Source organism: Pollachius pollachius, assembly GCF_949987615.1.
Source record: "Pollachius pollachius genome assembly, chromosome: 5".
NCBI lineage: Eukaryota > Metazoa > Chordata > Actinopteri > Gadiformes > Gadidae > Pollachius > Pollachius pollachius.
Genome location: NC_136938.1, coordinates 20,915,908 through 20,943,488, shown reverse-complemented (window position 1 = coordinate 20,943,488; position 27,581 = coordinate 20,915,908). Strand labels below are relative to the sequence as shown.

Genomic DNA, 27,581 nt, shown 5'->3' with positions numbered 1-27,581 from the left:
AGATCATTAAAACTGTGTTTACACTGTTCATCCAATGAATCTATATTTTCTAAATCAAGAAAAACCCAGTTCCATAATTTGCAGAATTAAAATTATTTATTGACGAGATTAATATACAAAACAGATACACTCCAGAAGGTTAAAATTAACGGATCCAATATATTGGAGATCAGAGCTAGCTTGTAACTGCTGGGCCTGATGTAGCTTATCAATCAGTGACAATAAAAACAACCCTTGGAATAAATTGAAACCTTTCAATTAACGGCTTGATTCCAACCTAAGAAATGTGTTATATCTGAACTATAAGTTACATGTAACTGAAGTCTGAGGTATTTGCATGTGAATTGCCTTACAGATGCTGGGATGAAGTCCCAGACAAGAGACCGCAACTTAAACTGAGGGATACAATATTATGTTGATATAAAAACTATTTCAAACGGAAAAGCTTAACATGGTCCAAATAATTAACAATGTAAATCACATTTATCAAACAGTGACAAAGACATCTACTAACGGAATGATGGTCAGATGGCAAAAGCTTATTTGAGTTTCTCAAATAAGTTTCTCAAATAAGACACACATAGTGTTTTTCTGGACATGTACTACTGCTTACCCTGTGTATCTGATCACATTGCAGTATTGTCAAAACCACAGTTGTAGCTTGAAAAGCAGTGTTTCATTTTGACAGTTAGCTTACAAACAATTAAACAAATATAAAATACAAATAAGACATTGTTTGTATTACCATATGGTTTAGTCATACCAACACTTTGACAAGTTGCTATCCAGTGTCTTCTTGCATTGTTAGCTAGAAAAAGGCATCACAGGTCCATGGTTTCCACGGGAACCTCATAACAGGTGCATGCTGGGAAAAGCTTTATGTGCATCTGTAGGGAGCTGAATGATGTGAAGACGGAGTTAAGAAAAGCTTGAAAGTTCAAGAACATGATATATTTTGCTTTGTGCAATGAAACACTTAAAATAGATCTAGGTAAAATTCTATATGAACTAACACCCTATATAAGAAAATGTAAAAATAGAATATTCTCATTGTAGATTGAAAGAATAATGAATGAACTTGAATTAATAAATATTATAGATTTTGTAACACAAAAATAACTGAAGAATAATGTATTATTTTTTCATTTCAAACAAAATCTTGTATTTGGTGTCATTCTTTGATAGAAAGATAGTTAGGTAGATAGTTTACCACTTTAATACAATGTGTAGTATCATGGAAGGCATCAGAGCTCTGCATAAAAAAGGATATCATGTTCTCCTGCTGCAGATGGTTCAGCAGCTTCTCCAGCGGTGCGTAGCGACGTAGCGTAGCCGCAGAGCCCACCATGAGCAGCTTGTGCTTAGCCCTGGTCACCGCTACGTTCAGACGCCGCCAGTCTTTCAACAGCTCCCCCAACTGTGGAAGACGGGAGGTCAGACACATGACATGGGGTCAGTTATTTCTTTGTGTTGTACTCTACACTTTGCTATACCACACACACACACACTTGTTTTCTTAATTGGAGATTTAGGCAATATGAAAAAGTGGCGTTTGTTTCTTACGTTCCCCTCTTCCTGGGTACTTCTGACGAACGAGAGCAAGATGACGCTCTTGTCCCTGCCTTGGTATTTATCCACCGTGTTCACCTCCACGCCACTGAACGCAGTGGCCTGCAGCAGGGTAGAGATGCTCTTCAACTGCTGCCTGTAGGGGGCGATGATGCCCACCTCACTGGCTTTACAGCCGGCCTGAAGAAGAGAGACAAATACAACTAGTAAATAGTCCAAGTATCAACCATTGTTAAAAGTGTTAGTTTACAAACGGATTGCGAGTGAACATTAGAACTGGGTGGAGAAGATCAAATGCAAACTGTGGTTAATGGTCCAGTAAACCACTTTCGCAAAGCGTTTACAACAAACATGAACCATTTAAGCACAGTGCGCCTGCATGACAGCTTGTGCCGCTGTTCCTTCTGAATAGACCTCATGTTTGTGGATAGGCGTTGGCTGTGCGTGAGTACCTTTATCAGGAGAGAGAGCAGGGTGTGTGTCAGAGCAGCCTCGGTGTGGTTGCTGACGCCCCCCTGCTCCACCGTCTCGTAGGCCGGCACCTACAAAACAAAACACGTGACCTCAACATGGGTCGCCTCTCCCTCAAACTGTCCTGGGTTATTCCATGACTACAAGTTACCAACCGTGATTATAGGGTTAGTTTCAACCCTCGTCAACTGTTTTTGCGCTGGCGAGGCTGGTTGATAAGTTTTATGTGATTTTGATTTTTTTAGTGCATTGATTCAGAACTGGTAAGAGGGCCGGTGTACCGTTATTGAAAAATAATGCACACCCTTGGAACGTGACTAACCAATCAGGGAAGGATAATTTCACGATGCATAGGTATCATCTGAAATAAACAACTGCAAATACCTGGGTGGTATCGAGAAAGCAAACCGGATTGCCGGGCAACAGTGCAGCCTGCACCCAAGCCAGATCCTTAGGGGTCGCCTCGCGGTGCGAGCTGAGCTCTGATTGAACAGACACCAGGAAGGGCAAGGCGAGCCGGGCGGACGCCGTCCTCTCAGATCCACACTCCAGCCGCCCGTCGTACATCAGGCAGTTACTGAGAGACATGATGGGCCTGCAGAGACACAGAGGAACCCCCAGGGCGTCAAGACCACCCAGTACAACAACAACCACGATATGTAGGGCGACTCTGCAGAACAAATCCATGAGGTTCTGGTGTGGTGATGAACAGTGGCTGTTGTCACGTATAGGGCACGGCAGCATTGGTCCAGAATATTATTGTATTTGACACACTTTGGTCAATAATGACCGACATATACAAGTGCATAGAAAAGTCAAATGAAAGTATATACGTGCAAAATGCAAAAAATATATAAGCCAATATTTACATGCAGGAGTGCTCAAAACAGTGTACCACTACTACTACTACTACTGCTACTACTACTACTACTAAAAGACAACGTTAATGACCTGTTCATTCTGTACTGAACATAAAGATGGACCACCGCTTCACTGTGGAGCTCAAGGCGCTTGAACAAGCTTTCGTCCATTCCCAAAGACCTAGACGGAGAGAGAAAGAGAACTTCATTACACTGCAAAACACAAACTCTTTCCCAGGAGCTTTTCTTGTTTTTGGCTCCATATAGCTTGGCTCCACAGTCATTTACCGGGCTTCTTGGTTCTGAACGATGGGGGGCAGCTGCTGGTGATCCCCCACCAGGACAAATCTCTTGACGTAAAACAGAGGGCCCAGGCACACCGGCTGGCTGATCTGAGACGCCTCGTCCATGATGCAGAAATCAAACCTGCGCCGCGTGAAGATGGGGTGCTTGGTGCCCATGCAGGTGGTGGCCACTACCAGCTGGAGGGAGGGAGGGAGAGGAGAGAGATGGAGGGGATTGGCTGTTTATTTTTGGCCAGGAATTGGGATATTCTTGTCCAAAAATTGATGGCTTGGTTCAACTTTGGTTTTATCCCCTCTAAATTCTAACTCCGAACAAACTCTTGGAAGAATGACCTGGTTACAAATGAGTGTCAGCTTCAAGTGAGTGTACGGCTATTTTGTTAAAAGCCAATATTTATCCAACCAAATATTGTTTTCTATTAATTAACAATATATTCTCCTCAATTGCCATGCCCACAGAGGAACAAAGCACTCAAAACTAAGCAGATTGTTAAACTAGTGCATTTCATTTGGAGTGCGTCTGGTCCTCAATCCATGCCCCATTGTACTGGTGGATGTTCTCAGTGAAGGACTGGTGAGGGGGCTCACCTCCTTGCTGTAGAGCTGATCCAGCGCCGCCAGCGTGTCCACTCCCTTTCTCCTCTCACTCTCAGTGTAGGGCAAGATCTCTGGATGAACCTGGGGAGGGAGAGAGAGAGAGAGAGAGAGAGAGAGAGAGAGAGAGAGAGAGAGAGAGAGAGAGAGAGAGAGAGAGAGAGAGAGAGAGAGAGAGAGAGAGAAAAAAAACACGGAGCATGAGAGAGAGGGGGGGGGGGAGTGAGAGAGAGAGACTGACCGAGATCTAGACAATAAAAAATAATGATTGGACTGCACTACATTGGAGAAGAGACAACTACATTATAGAACTACAATATCAACAGCCTTTCAACAAATAATACCAAATTATGAAGCAATAGGCTTCTTAATTCATTTAAACCCAAGTTCCATAAGTCTATAAAAGATAATACACACTTAATGGCACATTTTGATTTGATTTCCAGTTTCAAGCTACTTTTTCTTTAACAAAAGCCAAATATTGGTTGGAAGGGGGGTGCGTTTCAGAAGGTGAAGAGACAGAAGGTGGAAGAGATAAAATGTTGCTTTGTTTTAGAAGTTCAACAGAGTGACAGTTGATGATCACCACCAAAAGGTCGACTCGCGGTCCGTAACTCACCTTCTCCCCCCTGCCCAGGCGGAGGAACCCGACCCGGAAGCGCTTGAGCTTCAACAGGATGTTGTCGACGGCTGAGTGGGTGTAGCTGGTCAACAGCACGCTGAACCCACACGCATGCAGGATACGCACCTGGCAGACAGACCGAGGGATCAAGGATCATACTGCTGCTTTTGCAATTGACAGCTTATTACATTTGCAATTCACATTGCTTTATTGCTGCTTGTGTGTTTGCGTCATTTATTTATGTTCCCTAGGTGAAATGAGATTTGTTTTAAAGGGTCTTGTCATGCAACCAGGTGTGGGTGTGATTAGCTGGTATAAGCCGTTTGGCACAGGGAAGGAAAGATTTTCATAGTGACATCACAAGTGGGCGTTTCCAACCAGATACATGAAGGAAAGCTGATTAACGTTTGCTACAGTCCACTGGGTAGGCTGGTAGGCTGATCTGTCCAGCGTACATCTAGGTGGACACGCCCACTTGTGACGTCACTATGAATATCATTCCTTCCCTGTGCCAAACGGCTTATACCAGCTAATCTGGTGGCACGACATGAGCCCTTTAAGGGTTTCATTGGCATGAATAAAATATTTGTTTTGGACTAAAATATTTAAATGATAGGAAGAGCGGCAATGAAATAATTTCTCGTTACATCCTAAGGAAATAAAAAAAATCTAAACGAATCAAAAAAAAAAAAAAAAAGATAAGGCTGTTAAGGATCTGAGGTACACTGGGAGCTGAAGGTACAACCAGTCACCGGCTGACTGGTTGATCTGAGGTAAGAGGAGACAGGAGTACACTGGGAGCTGAAGGTACAACCAGTCACCGGCTGACTGGTCGGGTCTCTCACCAGGGTGCAGATGGTGGTGGTCTTGCCCGTGCCAGGCATCCCAACGATCAACGTGTAGTCCTGGGACAACAACACTTTCTTCATGGCCTGCCTCTGGGGCTTGTTCAGACCTACACACACACACACACACACACACACACACACACACACACACACACATTTAAAAAAAATGATCAAGGAGAATTAGGCTGCAACAGAACACATGTAGAATGTGTTCTGTGGAAGTCTGTAGAATAAACAGAACACGCAGAAAACAGACATTGTAAATCCAAATCAAGTAAAAACACACACTATCACAGAGGCACTGATTCCCATGCATGGCTTGAGCTTCCATCAACTTTGGCACATTATAGTGGAGCTGAGGCAAAGTAAAGGCTGGGAATAAAATGATATGAAAACAATGAGCTAATTTGAGCCGTTGTTCAGGTCCAGTCCAGAATTCAATTACATTTTATTTGTATAGCCCTTAATCAATCAAGCGAAATATTTATGAGACCCCCCTAACCCTAGCCCCCAAAAGGGAAAGAAAAGACCCCCTTAATAAGCAAGGAAGAACCCTAGAACAGGGCGCAGGGCGGAGTGAAGGGGCTCCTAACCTTTCAGAATTTCGGCCACCGCGTCCTTAGCCTCTCTGGGCAGAACGGAGCTGAGGTTAGCGATGAACTGGGGAGGACGAAGGTCCACCACCAGCTCCCTCAGACGCTCACTGAGGGGAAACACACACACACACACACACACACACACACACACACACACACCATGACATAGCGATTAACAGAGACATAACATAGTGATTGTTGGTGCTTTGCACTTGGTTCTATCAACATCCTTCCTGTAATGACAAGTGTATTTTTCACTTTCTGATGACAGATTTAAGTATTGTTAACTTATTCTAAATTTTACATATTAAATAACACCATCGGTGTGTGGGGCGTGGTCCTTGTTTAAATCACTGCATGTCCAAGTCAATGTATATACGTATTTGATTGCCATTTGCACAAAAGGCACATGGCCGTCGACATCAGACACCATACCTGGTGTTTCCTCCTCACAAACGTGTTGTGGCCGCTGCCTCTGCAAGATGGATGCCACCGTAGGCGCGCGTGTGTGTGTGAACGGGTTAAAAATCTACTAAAGAGGCAGTGGGTCTACCTGTCTGGACTGTTCTCCATGAGTCTGGAGAGGTTGGTGAGGTGGGTGCTGAGGCCGAAGACCCCTTCGTCGTGGTCCAACCTGAACGACGCGTCGCTGAACTTGGACAGGTCCCTGGGATAAACAAACATAAACTGATGGGTTTCATGTTGGTTTGGCGAGGTCGAATGTGAAGAAAAATAATAAAATGGGGTTTGACTAAACATAAATACCCCGAATCGAATAACATCTTAATTTCATCATTATGTAATTGAATCATGTAGCCTATATAACATTCACTAGGTGTATAAACCGTTTTAAATTGTCATCATTTTATGAAGCCATTTATTTACAGCTCCTAATAGAAAGGTGTGTGTGTGCGTCCTCACCTATCCAGAGTGCAGCCAACCGATGTCTTGGTGACGTTACACATGTAGCCGGTTGCCAGGCCGACCAGGCGACCCTCCTGGTCACTGACGACGACGCGGTCTCCGTCAGCCAAACCACCGCCTAGCTCCTGTCGCGCGGCCGGAGTGCGTCGCTGGAAGCGATGCAAGAACACTCCTTCTGATTGGACGGTCACTGGGCCGACGATTTGAAGATTTCCCACGGCCCCTCCGCTCTTCTCCCTATGCGCACACACACACACACACACACGCACACACACACGCACACACACACACACGCGCACACACACACACAATCAGTCATTATGACGGGCAGGCTAGTTGCTCATCCTTGAGCCGTGCTGGGAAATTGATCTCGCTTTGATTGGCAAATGTGACAACGAGCGAGTGAAAGCGATGGCCAGCGGTTATGAAGTATACTCTTGGTTACAGTTTGTCGAGTGTGTTTTACTTACGCCGACACACATTTTTACAACGTGAAATTAAAAAAAAAGATAAAAAGATGAATGCACATTACAAAGTCCATCTGTTAATCGGTTCATTTTGCTAAAGTAGCATAAAATACGTTTGACAATATACTATAAAATGGTGAAAAACAATTAGACATAGATAATAGAGTGGAGTCGGATGGACCCTTAGGGTATTCCCCTGCCTCTACACTGCGTTTCACTGTACCTCTCGTCGGCAGACTGCAGCCACACATTCCTGCGGCTGCTCTTCTGCTCCATGGTGACGCTCTCCAGGCAGCAGAGCAGCAGCCAATGGGAGAAGTAGCTGAGGTGGGGCCCAGTCAGGTGACCCGTCTCCTCCAGCAGGAAGTCTGTCACCGCGTCCTGGGGGACGTCCGAAGGGGAGCCCTCCACCACCCTGGGGTCCCGGGGGAAGACGACCATCTTGTCGTCATTATCATTATTTTCTCAGAGAAGTCGCCCTCCAATTGATTGATGGTAGAATGAAACAAGGTAGTCAATGACCTCGCATCGATGACCTGTCACCCTCGGCCTCTTACCGCTCGTACAGAGCACAGTTCCTCCTCTGCGGACAGTACCGGCAGACCTGTCTGTCGGCCAGGACCTCCGGCAGCTGGGACAGGCGGCTCCGCCCGGCTCCCGACTCCACCACGTTGCCAAGCTGATGGGCCAGCGTGTTCCGCAGCTTCAGGAGCTCTGTGGTCGCCACACACAGGGTGGTCGGAGGTCAGTGGAAGGCAACAGTCAAGGTTTAGTGACAGGTTTTTTTTCCAGTATATTTTTTTAGAATGTACTTTTTTATTGATCCGAAAAATTGTTTATGCCACCAGAGCAGAAGCTGTAGAGGACTTGGTTTCTGTAACAACTCAATTTAACCCTTTCATAATTTCCTGAATTGCCCTCTCAGGATCAATAGTCTAATCTCATTTGAATAAAGGAACACACCAATGAAGATCAGATATCTATATATAATGGATGTACGAAGGGGACTGGCAGAGCCGGCACATGGGAGCCACTCTGCTAATTGACCTCCAGTTTTTCTCGCACAACAGAAATATCCCAACTCTTAATGGAGTTAAGAGGTGACAATGAATTGTGCGCCGAGTGACGTTTTTTGAGTGAAGTAAACACCGGCCGCAGTACAACCCAATAGGCCATATGGAAGTGCTGAATCAACACAAGTAACGTGTGTGTGTGGGTGTGCGAGTGCGTGCACCTCTGCGGTCCATGTGGCCAGCCACCACGGGGTGCAGGTTTCCAGTCTTCAGGTACAGCAGCAGACCGGCTTCAGAGTCCACATGCCTTTCCAGGACCATGAGGGTGTAGAGGATCACCTAGACACACACACACATGCAGACGCACACAGATGTACACACACAAATAAGGTTAGGATGGAGGTAATAGTTAGCTACTTCAGACTGCAATAGCCAGGGTTCCGATTAGCGACAAGTAAACTTTACTTCAGGGCTCCTAAAGTCGGACACAGAACACGGACACTGACGTACCCCAGGAGAGAAGGCATCAACAATAACATACACTAGTTGTACTGCATTGATCCAGTCTAAATGAACCAGCGTTCACTCATTTCAAGTTCTCTAACAAACAGCTGCGCTTTATAACCGACATCCTCCCAATACGTGACTGTTGCTACCTTCAACATCTTAAATATGTAGGTCATGTATGTAGACTGGACAATAGTGAACTACAGAAACACCAAGAGATATTTGGAATGGGATAGAGAGGCTGCTGGAAATCGGTGTTCAGCAGGAAGGGAGAACGAAGACGAAGAGAACACAGTTCCTACGACTGCTGGACCACAGGTCCAAACAGGAGCGCCCCCCCCCCCCCAAGTCCACCGCTGTGCCTAGTGGGACAATATGCTGATGATCTGGCTGGGACACGTGGCCTCGGGGCCTAACGGACCTGGCTGCGGTGCTCTATCGAGTTGGTCTCCTTGCCCGTCTTCAGCTCCAGCGGCATGACCCTCTCCTGGACGAGGCGCCGGCCGTCGCGGCCCGTCCGGTGGACGCGGACGCGCGTCGTCACGTCGATCTTCCCCTTGAGGCCGAAGCGCGGCGACCACATGTTCTCCTCGATGTCCGCCAGATCCGCCACCGTGTAGACGGGCGGGGGGGGCTGCCTCCCGCCGACTGGAGCCCCCCGGCTGTCGCTCGCTCTGCTGGAGGAGGAGACGGATTAGCACAGGCCGGTGGAATAGTGAAGTGGCTGTAGTTTATGTTGGGGGGGGGGGGGTTTGACTTAGCTCAGGGGGCAGAGCAGGTCACTTGTAGCCAAAAAGGTTGCTAGTTCGATCCCCGGCTCCTCCTAACTGAGTGACGAGGCCACTGAGTAACACTTAACCTTAACTGCTCCCAACGAGCCTGTCTCCTTCCATCTCTGGGTGCCACAGTCGGGATGGAAAGAGTATTTCTTTAAATTGCCTACGCCAGCTATGATGACATGTAGTTTAAGAATCCCTGTAAGTCGTTTTGGACCAAAGTGTCCCAATCTACAAGGGCTAAACGACTACATAACAGCCACTCCGTGGTTCCATAACTCCTGTGGGGTTCACCCACAGTTTGAGGGGGATGGGCTTCGGCGTGGAGGGATGGAGGTAGTCGTTGGCCCAGCTTCGGAGAGAGGGAAGGTAGTCCTGCAGCTCCTGTCTCATCTCTTCCTGGGTCACTCCCAAAGTGTACCTAAAGACACACACAAGGTAACATTTTCAAATACAAGTCACGTATATTATTATACAAAGCCCTTTTTAATACACCAAGACGCCACACAGACAGTCCTGTTGAAGTCAACATGGGGCTTCATTAAAGAAAAGAAAATAACAAACACGGGGCCTTTACAGTAAATCTAGGGTCCTTATCTTCAGATGAAGTTCATAGAAAGGAAGCTTAAATCCAACGTTATAAGCTATTTTCCGGCGGCATCAGCCTGATTGTCTTTCATGCTAACGGCATGGATCAGGGATGTCCCCTCCGTGAGGTGGGGACGCTGCTTACATGTCCCCCAGGTGCTGAGGGCTGTGGAGGGCCTGCTCCGCAAGGGAGGACAGCTTCTCCATGGAGAAGTCTTTAGCCATGGCCGCCTTCTGGAACACCTCGTGGACTATGGTGCCGTTCAGCATCTGCTTCGAACCGCCGTCAAAACTCTACAGACGGAGGACACAGAGAATGTGACGTGGGGCTGGGAGAAGACGTGACGCAGCACTTTGTTCAGGACTAGGGCCGGGTACCTCACAATTCAATTCACTTCGATTCTTTAGGTCTTCATTCGATTTCGATATTGATCCAATTCAATAATACTTGCAGATGACGAAAATACCTAAATATTAGTTAGAATTAACCATTTCAAAATGAATTAACCATTTCATTGTGCTTTAACTAGCAAAAAGGGAATACACCATTGTATAGTATCGTTCCTGAGCTGAACTTGCAGCATAAAAGTAATAACAATAACATGGACAAATGTAAAAGGGCATGTACATTTAGGAATACTCGCTTCTAGATTACAATGACATAAAACATAAAAGCCCCCCGGTAAATCAACCAGCCAGATTGTCTTGCCTCCTAATATCGTTGCTGCGTCATGTGCAACAGAACAGAACAGAAAACGTGCAAACTAATGACACAGTAAACAACAGCACGAAACGCGGCCCTCCCTCACAGCAGGAATCCCCGGGGCTCCACAGCACGCGGCGAGCGCTCACCTTGAACATGTCGCTGAGCACGGCGCGTCTCATGCAGCGGATCGAGTTGGAGACGCTGGTCCCGGAGATGAGCACATCAGGCAGCAGCACCAGGAAGCCCTGCTCACGCTCCACCCGCCAGCAGCCCGACACACACGGGCCCTCCAGGTGCACCACGCTGCCCCGGGACACGGGGCTCGTCTCCCTGGGGACACGGCCAGATACAAACAGACGGACGGTTAAGTGTCTGCACAGAGGGGGGTTCAGCTTGATTTCAGCATCGACACTGCAGAAAACTGTGAATGAAGACGGGAAAACATCAGAGTAGTTCTCGATTATAGATATAAAAAAAACAAAACATAATCATGATTATTTTGGTCAATTGAAAGTACGATTATTTTTGAGTTTGGAAGCAAGATGCATTAATTCAGTATATCTCTCTAAAAAAACCTCTTAAACGAGAACTTAAATGTTCACTGTAAATGAGAACACAAAATGTTCAAATAAAAGAAGTTCAAATCGAAAATAATTTACAAATATTGATCCTACTATTCTGCAATAAATTAATTTAAATAAATAAATAATGATAAGTTTCAACTCGATTCTTTTAGTTTGGAGATCGTTTCACCCAAAAATTGAAATCAACATTCAAATAATTGCACCGCCCTTAATCAGAGTTCTTTGCACTCTCTAGACACAGCCCTTCAACCTTAGCCACACACACACACACACACACACACACAATGAAGAATCCACTGCACGTTTCACTGAGAGTTGGTATTTTAAATGTATGGGGGTCCCAGACACTGACCATCCGTCCGTCAGCAGACAGGTCTCTGTAGGCTGGAGGGTTTTAGAACAGGTGATGGTCAGAGTCTTCTGACCGGGCCGCTCCTCCACCTCCAGCACCCAATAACGATTGTTGATGCCCCCGGACAGGATCACGTGGTCAGGCACTCTGTGGGAGGAGAAGAGCATGGAGAGGAAGCCACAGGCCATGGTTTGATGAGGAGCGTAATGGCCCATCGATCAGAACAGACTGTCATCGACTCGGAGACATATTCTGCGTTCTTCACTGATGAAAATTTTTCGGTAGATAATATACACTGACATGTAAGCCTGACATCCCCAGACCAACTGGCAAATGCGTATTAGTCTTTAACCTCTCAGTTCGTTTTCAATATCCAAGGGAAGTTATCGATCGGCGCAGACCAACATTTCTCTGGACACAATTGGAAAGACCTAGAAGCCTTGATTGTCGAGGGGGGGTGGGGGGGGGCTATTTTAAGTGCAATATTTATTCATAATGTCAAAATACAACAATTTGAATAAGAATAATAAGTCAAAGATCAAACTAATAGTGCATATATTTCAGCTTTCTTTAGACCGTTTCTCCCCCCCCCCCCGACTCGAGTCTTTGTTTTTTTTAAATCAGACTCGGGGGGCCAGCGGGGTGCCCAACCTCTGACCAGGGGGGGCCTTGGCCCCTGCCTAGAAGCAACCAGAGCAACGAAAGGTGTGCCACACCATCATCACCTATGAGAGTGTGGTTTAAAAAAAAACAACCAAAAAAACGCCAAGACGGCCGCAGCTGACGTGCGCCCTATGAGTCATCGAATCAAACCCCCCCCCATATTAGATAGACGGTTGTGGTTGGCCCGACGGGTCCAGGTCTGCTTTAAAATCATCCTTCCCGTGAGAAGGACACACACCCCGGAGCGAATAAAACCTGAGCTTGCAGATTCTTCCGGTTCCCAGGTTAATACACTGTATGTTACAGGAACGGGAGCGTCAGCGGACCCACTGTTTCCTCCCCGGGAGTAAGACTCGGGAAGGGGTGTTCCTTACCGGCTCGCTTTAGCTTTCTTCTGCTCCAAGAGGTCAGAGATCTGCTCCATCTCGTCTTCAAACCATTTCTCATCGAGAGGAAACTCCAAGGGGGCTGCAGTTGCATTTGGGTAGAGAAAAAATAAATAAATAAAAAGATAACGCACAAGCCAATAAAAACCAAGGAAACCCACAGCAATCATGTTCAGTGGTGGGATGAAAAAAATTAAAGGTGGTATAATATAACACCAGTTGTTAGTGTGAAGAGCCGTTACAAGCCGTTTTGAAAATCAGCTTCTTCTAACATCACAGGTAAGCGTGTCCACCTAGATGTATGACGGATAGATGAGCAATGTTTGCTAAAGTCCACTGGGTAGGCTGGTAGACTGGTCTATCCAACACACATCTAGGTGGCCACACCAACTTGTGATGAAGACTGCTGTTATCAAACCTGTTCTAAAAAACCCCAACCTCGACCGAATGCCTACCGTCCCATCGCCCATTCCTGTTCAAGGTGCTTGAAAAAGCTGTTGCTGCACAGCTACAGGAACATCTACAGGGTCACGCACTGTTTGAAACATTCCAATCTGGTTGCCGCACTGCCCATAGTACAGAGACAGCATTGTTGAGGGTAACAAATGACCTTTTCATCTCTGCCGATTTTGAACAGCTCTAAAACTGAAGCCATACAAATTGGCAGCCCTCATCAGGTCCAGACATCCCCCTCTCAAACACAGTTACCAACCTCGGTGACCTCTTCAAACCACATCAAACATCTGTACAAAACCTGCTTTTTCCATATCAAGATCATTTCTAAACTCTGCCCCTTCCTGTTTTCTCTGACGCAGAGAAACTCGTCCATGCCTTAAAACTCCTCCAGGCTTGATTACTGCAACAGCCTGCTCATCGGTATACCCAATAAACACCTTCAGAGACTTCAATTCATTCAGAACTGCGCCGCCCGAACTCTGATGATAACCCGCAAATACGACCACATCACCCCCGCTCTTCAGAACCGCCACTGGCTCCTCATAACCTCAAGAATTCAACACAAGATCGCCCTCATCACCCACCTGTGCATCGGCAGCAACGCCCCGCAATACCTCAAAGACCTCCCTATCCCTCACTCATCCAGCCGTAACCTCCGGTCCCACATCACCACCCTCCTCCATCAGCCCCGCACAAGGCTTCACACCATGGGGGGGCGAGCCTTCTGCTCCACTGCCCCTCACATCTGGAACTCCCTCCCTGAACATCCGCCAAAACCATGGTCTGTGGACACTTTAAAAAAAGGGCTTACAACTTTCTTTCTTTTTTTTCAGGGAGGCGTTCTTAAGTTGTCCTTCAATTTTTCATAATTCAATCTGCACTGCAACTCCTCTTGTTAGCTGTTTTTTTATTAATGTATTTTATCACTATATTTCACTGTATTATTGCCCTTAGTGTCTTGTTATTTTGTTTTTCGGTTTCTTTAGCTGCACTTTGAGATTATTTATTATGCATTTCATTTACAAAAAATAAGTACATTTGTCATAAGAAGTGAAACAATATATCGCTGTCGGTACAGTAAAGACGTTCATAGAACCAAGTGCAAGTATTACAATCGCTAGGCTAAACCATTCCCCGTGTAAAGCAGCGATAGCAGCTACTGTAGATGCTACACAATTAAGTACCTTGAATAGGTGCAATGTACAAGTGCCAGGACGTACAACATTCAATGGTGGCTGTGAATTGGTTTCTATGCAGAGTCGAGGTGAACTCTGAACAGGTGAGTTTTGAGTCTTTTGTGGAAGCTGGTGAGCGACTCTGCGGTCCTGACATCGGTAGGGAGCTCGTTCCACCACTGAGGTCCCAAAACAGAGAAAAGTTGTGACTTTGCTGATCGACCTTTGCTTGCTTTAGTTGAGCGGAGGGATCGAGCTGGGGTGTGTGGCTTTACTAATGCTTGGAGGAAGGCAGGGGCAGTTCCATCGACTGCCTTGTATGCCAGTACCATCATCTTGAATCTGATGCGAGCTATTACAGGGAGCCAGTGGAGGTCTCGGAAGAGGGGGGTTACATGTGAGAACTTTGGTAGGTTGAACACGAGGCGCGCTGCTGCATTCTGGATGCGCTGCAAGGGTTTAATCGCAGAGGCAGGGAGTCCAGCCAGGAGCGAGTTGCAGTAGTCGAGGCGGGAGATGACCAGTGATTGGACTAGAAGCTGAGCTGCTTCCCTTGTGAGGAAGGGCCGGATCCTGCGGATGTTGTAAAGTGCAAATCTGCAGGACCGGGCCACCGCAGTGATGTTTGCGGTGCAGCACAACTGATTGTCCAACACTACACCAAGGTTTTTGGCAGTTGGAGAAGGAGATACAGTGATGTTCTCAACATTGACCAGTAAGTCCATGTGTGGGCAATCTTTCCCTGGTATTAGGAGGAGCTCAGTCTTGTTGAGGTTAAGCCTCAGGTGATGGGCAGTTGTCCAGGTGCTGACTTCTGCCAGACATTCAGATATGCGTGTTGCAATCAGGGCTTTGTCAGATGAGGGAAAGGAGAGAAATAGCTGAGTGTCGTCAGCATAGCAGTGATAGGAAAAGCCGTGGGATGTAATTACAGAGCCCAGCGATCTGGTGTAGAGGGAGAACAGAAGAGGCCCCAGCACCGAGCCTTGAGGGACACCTGTATCAAGCGTGCAAGGTTTGGACAAGGAGCCATTCCATGTTACCTGATAAGTGCGATTCATCAGGTAGGACGTGAACCAGGAAAGGGCAGATTCAGCTATGCCAAGCTCGGCGAGAGTGGCGAGGAGGATCTGGTGGTTCACAGTGTCAAATGCTGCAGACAAGTCAAGGAGAATGAGAACCGATGAGAGGGACGAGGCTCTGGCCGCCCGGAGGGACTCAGTCACCGCGAGGAGAGCCGTCTCAGTGGAGTGTGCTTTTTTGAAGCCTGACTGGTGAGGGTCAAGCAGGTTGCTAGATGAGAGATAGGAGGACAGTTGGTTAGCGACGGCACGTTCCAATGTTTTAGAGAGGAATGAAAGAAGAGATACCGGTCTGTAATTCTGGATGTCAGTGGTATCAAGCGTTGGTTTTTTGAGGAGAGGCTATATTCTGGCAGTCTTGAAAGACGTTGGAACAATGCCAGAAGTGAGGGAGGAGTTAATAAGTGCGGTTAGAAATGGCAGGATGTCGTTTGACAAAGCCTGGAGGAGGGAGGAAGGGATAGTGTCAAGGGGGCAGGTGGTGGCATGGTTAGATGTTATAATTCTGTTGACCTCGTCTGAGGTGAGAGGGATGAATTGGGTAAAGACAGAGGTGGGGGTCGGGGGAGGGAGGATGGTGGCAGTGATAAAAGAGGAGCTAATGTCCTTTACTTTCTGGGTAAAGTAGGTAACAAAGTCATCAGCAGTGAGGCAGGAAGGAGGCGGAGGGGAGGGAGGGTTGAGGAGGGAAGAGAACAAGGAAAACAGTTTCCTGGGGTTTGAGGCGGAGGAGTTAATTTTGGTCCGGTAGAAGGCAGATTTGGTTGTTGACACAGTGGAGGTGAAACCTGAGAGAAGAAGGAGATAGTGAGATAGATCATTAGGACAGTCTGATTTCTTCCATTTCCTCTCAGCTGCCTGCAACTCTGCTCTATGGGTCCGCAGAGATTCAGACAGCCAAGGAGGGGGGGGGTGAAGATCGTGCCGGTCTGGAGTGGAAGGGACAGAGGGAGTCCAAAGAGGAGGAGAGGGAGGATAGCAGGGCGTCAGAGGAATCCTCTGTGGATAGTTGAGAGAATTGTTCAATAGAAGGTAGTGAAGACAGAACAGTTGAGGCAAACGTACAGGGAGAGAGAGTTTTGAGGTTGCGGCGGGTGGTGACAATGTGGGGACTAGAAAGGAGGGGGGAGAGGACTTTAAGGGGAGAGAAAAAGCAACAAAATGATGGTCAGACACGGGGAGTGGGGTAACAGAGAGAGCAGAGGTGCCACAGGACCTTGTGAATATCAGGTCAAGCTGGTTCCCTGCCCTGTGTGTGGGAGGAGAAGGGGATAGTGTTAAGTCAAAGGTGGCAAAAAAGTTGGTTAATTCAGGTGAGTGCAACTTCTCTGGCAGGATGTTAAAGTCGCCAAGTATAACGAGTGGTGTGCCATTTTCAGGAAAGCAGCTGAGAAGGGCATCCATTTCGTCATAGAAGTCACGAAGGGGACCAGGGGGACGGTAGATTACCACAATGAAGAGATTAATAGGAAGGGTGACAGTGACAGCGTGGAGTTCAAATGCAGATCTGGCCAAGTGTTCTAGTGGAAGGACCTGATAGGTCCACAACGGAGAGATGAGGAGTCCGGTCCCTCCTCCTCGCCCCGAAGGTCTAGGGGTGTGTGAGAAAGAGTAAACAGTGGAAAGGGCAGCAGGAGTGGCAGACTTCTCTGGAGTGATCTAAGTCTCTGTCAGGGCCAGGAAATGGAGGGTATTGAGGGACGCGTAGGCCGAAATAGAGTCTGCCTTTTTGACCGCTGACTGGCAATTCCAGAGTCCTCCCATCACTTCAAGGTCAGTGATGGCGAGGGTGGGTAAATGGCATAGATTGGATGGGTTGCGACGCCGAGCAGAGGATCTATTGTGGCGTCGTCTATGAGTAGAGATTCTAACGATAATTGAATTACGACACATAGCTACTATACCGTGGCCTCTAAGGTCTTCCTCGAGGGACTCCCACAGAGAGACTCCCTTGGTCTTTGTTTCCCGGGTCTTGACTCCCAGAGAGACTCCCTTGGTCTTTGTTTCCCGGGTCTTGACTCCCTCAGAGAGACTCCCTTGGTCTTTGTTTCCCGGATCTTCGTTTGCTGGGTCCTGACGCTAAAGCTGACGCTGCTAACACTTAGCCTTTAAATGCACATGGTAGCTCAGGCAGCCTTAGCTCCGCCCAGTCAATCAAGCCTATTGTTCACACCTTGTGACTGAAACTACACTCAACGACCTTACTATCAACAACAACACAGCAAAAACCAACACTGCAGGTACTAGGGTTAAAGTTAGTACAACCAATTGCAATGCCAAACACTATAATTCTTAGTTTCAACACTCACCCCAGCTAGATATGAGACGACCTTCTTAAAGACAAAATGTAATGTAATATATATATATATTGTATTATTATGTCAGAAGAGGCATATTTTCAAAACGTCATGTAACGGCTAATCGCCCTCACACCTGGTGGTATAACATGTCACCTTTAAGTGAAAAAAACTCAAACTGACCCAGGTCCGACGGGGTCACGGCACGGCCCTCTCCTTCGGACGAGGTCCCGGCTGCATCGCCGGCTCCCGTCGCTCCCTTGCCGAGGTCGTCACCATGCGCCGTCACGGCGAGGCTGGTTGGGTTAGCTCCGTCGGCGCCGCCTGCCGTGCTGGGAGCGCGCATGGTCCGCTGCGGTGAGGGCGCCGCCACGCCGACCTCCGCCGCGGTGCTGTCCCTCTGCTCCATGATGAGCGTAAACACAGACTCCTCTCGGGGAAGACCGCCCATCTCAGAGAGGGGCTTTGGCGAGGTCACGGTGTTCTGCTGAACACCGATCAGGGCCACCTGGTTAGACCTACGAGAGGGGAGCTCTGAACTTTCAACCCTTTCGGGCCCCTCCGTCTCAAAGCGGCCTTCGGTAAAGCCTTGCTTGGCAGGTAGGGTTCCAGCGGGGGTGCAGGCTTTGCTTCCGGCCGAGCGGTAGGTCGCTGGTACGTCGCCAGTTCTGGGCCTCTTGGCGGTGTGGGAGTCTTCTGGACTGAAGAGCCGCTTCCCCGACCCCACCGCCTCCTTGGACAGGTTCTCCCGCTCTCCGTCCAGCCTCATTTTCCGCCGCACGTCCACTCGTCTGGAGCTGGGGCTTCGACAAAGAGGGGACCTCGCCCGACCGGATGCCTCCGCGCTGGGGTTGGGGCTCGGGCCAGGGTCTCTGGCTGAGGAGGGCCTGATTTGGCTGTCAGGGGTCTCGGGGATGGCCAGAAGGAGATCTGGAGAGAGGGGTAGAATGTTTTCCACAACTGCCAGGACGCTCCTCTTGATGGGGGAGAGGACGGGGAGGGGTTGACTGGGTCTGCTCCGGGCTTCGGTCTTGGTGGTAGACTTTGAGACCTGAGGGAAACAGTGCAATCATATACTATCAGATTTCAGAGTCAATGGTAAGAAATGTATGATGTAAACACAGTGTTTCCCCTACCATTGTTCAGGCCTGGTGGGCCGCCAGGCCAACGAGCGCCCCCGCCAGGCCAACAACCGGCCAAAAAAAAAAGAAAAAAAAGGAAAAAGAGAAAAGAAAAAAAAAAAACTGCGGTGTCGCGCGTGCGCAGATGATGCCCCATCATAACGGACAATCTGACAGCATAAAGTTATATCATCGTTAGCATGGCACCACCAAAAAAACTTAAAAGGGATGAAGGACAAAAAGGTATTTCAAGGTTCTTCCTAAACACGGTGCCAAACGAGAGTACAGGTGGGGAAGAAGGGCGAGTGACAGGTGTGGAGGAACAAGTCAGAGGGGCAGAGGGAGGAGATGTCAGCGAGAGCAACCAACCGAGCGCTAGCAATAGCATCGGTGACCCAGATAGGGGCAGCAAACACCGAAAATCCGGCTGGGACCCAGACTGGCTTAAAAACCCCAAATATAGCCAGTGGCTATACCAGACTCAACATGGTAAGTTACAATTTGTCGTCATTTGTTTTGTTTTTTATTTAAAGGAAATATATTTAGCTTACATTTTTGTTCTAAAAGGGCTCAAAAGTCTGGTTTTGGAAGTAAAAATCCCATTCATTTTTCCCATTGAGAATTGGATTATTAGCCATAATATCATAACCATCCAAGCTCACCACCAGCTATCTCAATATGTATTGGTGCTTTATGCTCCTGAACATGAAATTAGTTTATATTAAATCAAATTTGTTTTTAGAAAAACACTGTTTATTCTCCGGCAGAAGAACTATACCACGAACCGATCGCGTACATGCGACGTCTGATTGGTTCAGCCCGCCGTTACCGTGGACATTTTTACCGCTCCCGCGAAACACTAGCCTCGTTCTTTATATGTCCATGGTAGGAGCATGGACGAGTAGGAGCCGTCTTGCTCAGCCTGGCTCAATAGGCTCTGAGTCTTGTATATTAAAAAACACTATCTTTAAATCAGCGCGCAGCAGTTAAGTTAGCTACTGTCAAACAAATAGAGCATTAAGGCTGCGGCTTCACATTAAAAGCATTTCACTGGCTTCACATTAGCATTTCACTGGACAAACGTGAGTTGGCTTTTATTTTGAAGTAACAGGAAGGTAAACGCTGAAGCAGGCAGCACCTTCACAGAGCCATGCACAGAGCCCACTGAGCCCAGCAGCCACCGGCAGCGCGACACACACAAACGGAGACACATACACAGACAAACGGAGAGACGAACACTCACACAAACGGAGACTGCTGTCTCCACACAGCTATCGGACAAATGCCAGATTATAAAACACGCATTTAAAAAGGGGGGCTCACTGTCAATAACAATGCGGGACAACGTCTCAATTTGCGGGACGTGTGAAAAGTAATGGAAATGCGGGACGTCTGGTCACCCTAAGTGACAAAGCCGACTGCCATTAAACTAGAGTAGAATCAGAAGCAACTCAGCTTTTGGATGCTTACTGTTATTAACAGTAAGCACTTTGTGTTACATTTACTTGTATGAAAAGTGCTCTATAAATAAAGTTTGATTGATTGAACAGTCATATTGTTCTTAGTACAAAGAAACAGATAAAATGTGATAAATATAAAACGCCAGGCCATATGAAAAAAGCATGCTATACTATCATTTATTGAGAAAAGCTTGCAATGGATTGTGGGATTAGGAGTTATTTTATGTCCAGATAATAATATGTACACAATGTTATATAAGAGTATTGGGGTAGCTGGTGGGCCTTATTTCCATAGTTAAAGCAAAATATATTAGCAAATGAACATTTTCAAATGAGGTTTTGAAGGAGAATTTTTTTTTTTCGTGGGCAAATTAAGATAAAATAATAATAGACTTTCTGAATTGAAATATTCTTAATTTACAGGAATGTTCTGTCGCATATGCCGCCAGCATAAGCAGGCTGTAAAGAGAGGATCACCCCAAAGGGTGTTCATTGAGGTCCCCTCTCAGACGTTTAGAAAGGATGTCTTGGATGCCCATTTGAGGTCAGAACATCACAGTGCAGCGTTTAAGGCCCACACAACTTTGGTTAAAGGTAAGATTTAATCTAATGATTTGATTTCAGTGAAAGAATTTAACAACTAGACTTTAATCACATTAATGTGAAACTGATGTGTAAGGGCTTATTTTGCTCTTTGTCCAGGTCACTCTGTCACAGCAGCTTTCGAGCCTGTGGTCGTTATTGAGAATGAGGCTGTGGTGGGTGCTTTCAAGTGTCTGTACTGGCTGGTAAAACACAAAATTGCCCACCACACTAACTATCCAGCTCTGCTTGAGCTAGCTGAGCTGCTGGGTTGTGACTACTTTGCCAAACTGAAGGTAACTGTATAATATTAACTGGTAAACTGTCAACTGTATTATAATAAGACTTATATAATTTTAATTTTTGTATTTTTCTATATCTCTTTTATTTTCAAAGATTGGGAAATCCACCAACTATAGGTCCCACCGCATGGTTGATGAAATGCTGGAAATACTGGCTGGTGTTATAGAAGCACCAATCCTGCAGGACATTAGAAACTCCCAGGCTGTCGGGATCGAACTGGATGAGAGCACTCATGTTGCTGTGATTAAACAGCTGGATCTACATGTTCGGTAAAAGATAATGATAAAGATAATCTTGTAACAATAATTTAACATAGTTTGAAAAATATATTGCAAGATCAAGCTATGTGTATTTATTTAATTTTAAAACTATTTTATTTTAGATACCTTGATAAAGAGGGAGTTCTTTTTAGCCAGTTTTTGGATTTGGTTCCCCTTCCTGATGGGAAGGCTGACACCATTGTGACTGCCATCCATAGCATCCTTGATCAGAAGGGCATTCCCAAGGACAAAATATTTGGTCTTGGGACGGACGGTGCAGCAGTCATGACAGGTATAAGATTATTGGACTTAAATATATTGTTTTTTTTGCAATTATACCCTCTAATCTTTTTTCTTTTTAAAAATAGGACGCCATAATGGAGTGGCGAAACAACTCTGCGACACCATGCCATGGCTAGTCGCTGTGCACTGTGCTGCCCATCGTTTGGCTCTGGTCTGCAGAGATGCCTCAGAGAAAACAGCCTACATGAAGACTTTCAGGGACCACCTGCAGCATCTTCACCTGTATTTTTGTAACAGCAGCAACAGGACAGAAGTTTTGAAGGCAGCAGCCACAACACTGGGAATCGCTAATCTGAAAGTTAAGGTAAGACAAACCTTAATTTTTACAAGGAGGAAAGATTACAGAAAACTGTTTCATTGCACCAGATATTTCATAATATTTTCCCTGCAATAATGTATAGGAGGTCAAGGACACACGCTGGCTTTCTCAGCACCAGGCAGTGGCAAACCTGCGGAGAAATCTCCCTGCAGTGCTGACGGCCCTTGCAGAGGAGGTGCAACACAATAAGTGCCCTGTGGCAAAAGGACTCTACTCCTTTTGTGCCACTTATCGTTTTGTAGCTGCACTGTACCTTCAGGCTGATGTGCTTCCTCATCTGGCGAGATTGTCAAAGATCTTCCAGAAGGAGGACGTTAATTTCCTCGCTGTGAAAGACCAGGTTAGATTATCCACTATCCTTGTTATAACTTTTTTTTTAATCCAAACAATGATTTGATATTTTAAGACTATTTGGTTGTGCAGTTGTCACACTGCATACTAAATGTAACTTTGTTTTTCCCTCAGGTACCAGTCACAATTGCCTCAATCCAAAGGATTAAGGAGGCAGGTCACAACCAACCTCCTGGCTCAGCCCTGGCCAAACTCCACCACGACCTGAATGATCCCAGGGGGCTGGGATTGTTTGATATCAGGGCTGAAGAGGAGAGAGAGAGGAGAGGGCAGCAGTCCTCTGGCAGCAGTGACCAGCAATCATTTTGGGGTCGATTTTGCACTCAGGTATTTATTTTTATATTTATTTATATTAGCTAATTGCAACCTGACAGATACAACTATTTTGTACCACAATTATCATAGGATAAAAAGTTGTTTTTTTTAACAAACTAGGTGATGGAGCCATATCTGCTGCAACTTGTTGAGCAGTTGAACGGGCGTTTCCAGGAACTCCACATCCTTGGGGCATTTAGTGTGCTGAGCCCACAAGCAGCCAGGAAGCTGGATCAGGATGTGCCTGTGAGCCAACTGAAGACTCTCGCAAAAAAGTTCCACCCAATGGATGAGCAGACACTGCTGGAAGAGTGGTCTTCATTCAGAGAACATCTCACTACTGGCATGCTGAAGGTGAAAGATTTTTTTAAGAGCTAGCTTTGTCCCTTATCAAATTTCATCATATATTAATGTTCCTTGTCAACTGCTCTATCAAACTATAGGACAAGAACCAGATGGATGTAATGAAGGAGCTGACATCACAGTACGATGAGCTCAGTCAGCTCTACCCCTGTCTGAGCAAGCTTGCTGCAATTGGGCTCACTATTCCGCTCAGCAGTGTTAACTGTGAGCGAGATTTTTCAACTATGAACAGGGTAAGTAACACAACTCATTAATAATTTTAGCAAAGTAATTTCTCCCTTTAGTCAAAATTTAAAAATCTAATGAACAAAGACAAAAACAAATCTTCACTTTTGGTAGGTGAAAACTGACCTCAGGAACAGGCTGCAGGGAGAGCACTTGGGGGACTGCCTGAAAATATCCATCAATGGGCCGCCTGTTGGAAACTTCCCTTACCAAGAGGCCATGGAGCAATTCTTCCAAAAGCCTTGAAAGATTAAGTGTAGCAACCAGCCATGCTCACTGTGTTCATAATAAAATAAGTGTGTTGTAAATAAAATGAGTGTATTGTAAATAAAATGAGTGTATTGTAAATAAAATGAGTGTATTGTAAATAAAATTAGTTTGTTGTTAATAACGTGTTTGTTGAATCATTATCAACTTGTGATGGCTAAGCAAGTGTTTTATATGGAAATAACCAACAAATACTCTAGCATCCCGTGAAAAATGTATAACAAATCACACTATCAGCTCTTACCACCGGGCCTAAAAAAAATTCTAGGGGAAACACTAAACAGTTCATTGAACCATTAAACAAAGTACAGGAAAGGTTATTTTCCCACATGGTTATGTATGGGGATTAAGGCAAATATTTTGATTTAAAATATACATTTATTGCCTATGTTTTATATACCACTATCACATTTATAAAGTGGATAACACAATTTAATACCAAAAAATTCTGAAAAATATAATGGGAATAGTCAAATCACTGGTTTTACCGCCATAATAAATTTGTAGCACAGCACTAACAGGAATCTTTTCCTTTCTTAAAGTAAATTGGATGCACCGGTACAGCATTAATGAATGATTATGGCCAAGCCCAAGAGAGGATGTAAATTGGTATGGTGATTATCCCATCATGCACCTAATCCCAGAGCCATTGGCAATAAACTAGCGTTCAATACAGATTGAACCGGGATTCTGGGAGTTCATCATCATTGGGCTGCTCTTTTCCAATTACACCCCTGTGGTTACAGACAAAGCGAAGAGTTCCAAATTAAAAGTTTCCCGTGTTCAGTCAAGAAACATGGTAGTAGTATATTAGTGTCTGGTTTCCTAAAGTTTTGTCAACTTAGTATTTTGAACCTGTTAAAGTGTCAGTGATCTTTGGGTTTGCACTAATACACCATTTATTATCTCAAATAAGTAATTAATAATGAATGAAACAATATTTGGTGTCGCTGGTGTAAAAAAGCATACGTACACAGTGACGTCATCGACGTAAATTATGGATGAGAGCATAATAATAACAACGTAGTTTGAAAGGTGCCAGAAATTGCACAAATAAGGAACTTAGAAAAATAACAAGTAAAACGTATGTATGCATATCAATGTAAAACAGAACAAGGAAAGATAAAAGGCAAAGCATAGGTTGAGTACCTTCTGTTTGCCCGTGGAGAAGAAGGACAAGAGGTCCCTCTGGCCCCCCGTTGTCACCTGGGAGACAGAACATCATGCAATAGTAATATAGTATAGTACTTTATATCCCCTGAAGCGAAGCACTACAAGACATAGGGAGTATTAAATAATGGGGCTGCGAATAGGTATAGTGTGTTAAGCAATAGATCGGAGATTTACGTTTCTTACTGCGAAAAAGAATGACATTCGTGTCACTTTAACCACAATACCATTTTTTGGCGCGTTGAATATTCTAAGATTAGGATGCCAATTAAGCAATGTCATTGTTTTGTACATGTTATCAATGCAATATGAAGTAAGAGCGTGTCTGATTGCTCACCTTTGCGTTCTTAAATTTAATCCGATCCATTTTCATTCCGATTAAGGCTAGACAGGTGCGTTCATTTGCATTCAAGTAATGATGATTAGTTCAACATCAACTGTATTTCACATTAAAAGATGTGCCCAGGAGAGGCAAAAATGAAAACACTAACATACGGTTAATATAACTGTCCTTTCTATAAAACCACAGCCCGATAAAATAAGTATCGTATGCGGGTTCTGAGGCGACGACACTTTCCAAACAAGTTTTCGCGGCGCCAAAGTAAAACATTGAGTGAAGGAAATGACGTCAGTAGGCATTTCCTCCGACGCTCTTTGGGTAAGCGAGTCGTCTATATGCTGCCCCCTGATGTTTGCAGTAAAAACTCGGTAAGGTAGATACTGTTCAAACAATTACTCTTTAGATCGATTTTGAAAGATGATGTACGTGTACTGAAAGCCTGTACTGAAAGAAAATGTGCATGTAAGAATTGTGGGGGTGGGGGATGATGTCACTGACAATGGCAGGATCTAAAGGTTTATATAGCAAAATCTATAACACAATTACTTTAAATGTAAATTACTATCTTTTTGGACACTCTGTTGAACCTTTTCACTAAATCGTCTCAATATATTAGAAAGCACATACTATAGACATTCACAGGCTGACAAAGCCACTCTGCCCAAAATATATTGCAAGGACTCAAATACAGGACTATATATTTTTAGTCAGTTTTCAGATTCTAAGACCTGATGTTCATGTTAATGACGACCTAAAAAAATTCTATAACATGCAGAGCAGCTCACTTGTCCCCAGTCTTATTAATTGAAAGCTGTGGGGGCTCTATCAACTGGCTCACACATAAAACACCCCTACAATGGTTATTTGAACTTCAAAGTCAAAGAAGTCAAGAATTGAAGTGCTGGTTTGTTTTGACAAACAGAAAACTAAAACCTAAAATGAGAATAATCTTGGCCTAGAGTCTTACTGAATGGTATATTGTGACATTTATTTACATTTACATTTAGGGCATTTAGCAGACGCTTTTATCCAAAGCGACTTACAATAAGTGCATTTGTTACAATAAGTACATTTGTCATAAGAAGTGAAACAATATATCGCTGTCGGTACAGTAAAGATGTTCATAGAACCAAGTGCAAGTATTACAATCGCTAGGCTAACCCATTCCCTGTGTAAAGCAAAGATAGCAGCTACTGTAGATGCTACACAATTAAGTACCTTGAATAAGTGCAATGCACATTTATGATTTCTAAAATAGTCCCAATGAATAAATTAAGTAGCTTTATCTGACATAAAAGAAACCGTGTGTTGCTATCAATAATAAATTAGCCATGGATTAAATCGGTAAACCATGCATTGTTGAACTATTATAAATTATCGTCTTATCATCAACTAATGTGCAATGCAAATAAGGGCTGTCTTTTGCATCCAAATCAAACCATATAATGGCATTTGTCTCTCTCTCTCTCTCTCTCTCTCTCTCTCTCTCTCTCTCTCTCTCTCTCTCTCTCTCTCTCTCTCTCTCACTGTAAACTACAGGGTGTGTCTGGCTATTGTCCCCACCACCCTGAGCTGTCTTTGTGTGGAGCCTCACTTGGGATTTCCACAATATCCTTTCAACAGCAAATTAAAAATACTTTGTGAACCTTGGGTCATCCTCATTCAACACAACTATAAATCGCTTTCTTTGTGCCTACCTCTGTTTTATTAGAAACTTGTGAGATAAAACCATCACAACCTCATGACTTGCATGCACAAACACACACACACACACACAGTCACACCACACACACACACACACACACACACACACACACACACACATATGCACAGCCCTCCTTCCCCAAAAATATTATCGCTAGCTTTTTCTGAAGTCTGTTTCTTCAACATTAATGCATTTCAAGGGCTATAACCCATTTAGTTTTTTTATTTCATTGTGTTTCAATTCAAATTCAACATTTTTACTGGACTACTAATATGCAGGCTGGAGCCAAGAATTGTAGTGTTAGATCATTGAAAATTTAGCTCTTGAGTCACTGATGCGGAGAAATGCCGGTCTCTGGAGCCATGTAAGGACATGTTGGTGAATGGATTGTACATGCCACTTCTGGACATGGGACCCCTTAAGTCTCATGTTTGTGAGTAACGGGGGGGGGGGGGCATACAGAGACATGTGGAAAGAGACAATGTAATACTACTACTGTACTGTCAGTGCAAATAATTGTCTATTTATTTGATGCATACAAATTTTAACTTTTCCATTTTAAATCATGATTGAAGATGAGTGATGGGAGTTTGCATTTTTACATTCTTTCAGATCCTTGAAAAGATCTGAACGAATCCATTCTTGTGTAAATGAAA

The 27,581-nt window shown here is 45.2% G+C and overlaps 1 protein-coding gene across 2 annotated transcripts; it reads right to left on the bottom strand.

Moving 5' to 3' along the window:
• Positions 1 to 195: 195 nt before the first annotated feature.
• Positions 196 to 25,324, bottom strand: dna2 (DNA replication helicase/nuclease 2). Of its 2 annotated transcripts, none has more exons than XM_079737057.1 (25): positions 25,218 to 25,324; positions 24,860 to 24,916; positions 18,025 to 18,892; positions 12,820 to 12,913; positions 11,783 to 11,929; positions 10,993 to 11,176; positions 10,286 to 10,434; positions 9,851 to 9,973; positions 9,198 to 9,453; positions 8,491 to 8,608; positions 7,814 to 7,970; positions 7,480 to 7,671; positions 6,787 to 7,026; positions 6,419 to 6,532; positions 5,863 to 5,972; positions 5,267 to 5,376; positions 4,419 to 4,547; positions 3,794 to 3,883; positions 3,189 to 3,382; positions 2,992 to 3,081; positions 2,425 to 2,635; positions 2,022 to 2,111; positions 1,564 to 1,749; positions 1,271 to 1,417; positions 196 to 906 (listed from the first exon to the last, which is right to left on the bottom strand). In XM_079737057.1, the coding sequence occupies exons 1-25, from the start codon at positions 25,251 to 25,253 to the stop codon at positions 850 to 852; spliced, it is 4,149 nt and encodes a 1,382-aa protein (XP_079593183.1). In that variant the 5' UTR covers positions 25,254 to 25,324; the 3' UTR covers positions 196 to 849. The 2 variants fall into 2 exon arrangements, with proteins under 2 accessions (XP_079593183.1, XP_079593184.1); XM_079737058.1 differs by having other exon boundaries at positions 9,198 to 9,450.
• Positions 25,325 to 27,581: the final 2,257 nt, after the last annotated feature.

Coding starts and splice junctions, on each gene's coding strand:
- dna2 (XM_079737057.1), bottom strand. CDS start 25,253: ATGAAAATGGATCGGATTAAATTTAAGAACGCAAAG. Junction 18,893..24,859: donor TCTCCACGGGCAAACAGAAG/GTACTCAACCTA, acceptor TGTTTCCCTCAG/GTCTCAAAGTCTACCACCAA. Junction 2,636..2,991: donor GTTCAGTACAGAATGAACAG/GTCATTAACGTT, acceptor GTGTCTCTGCAG/GCCCATCATGTCTCTCAGTA.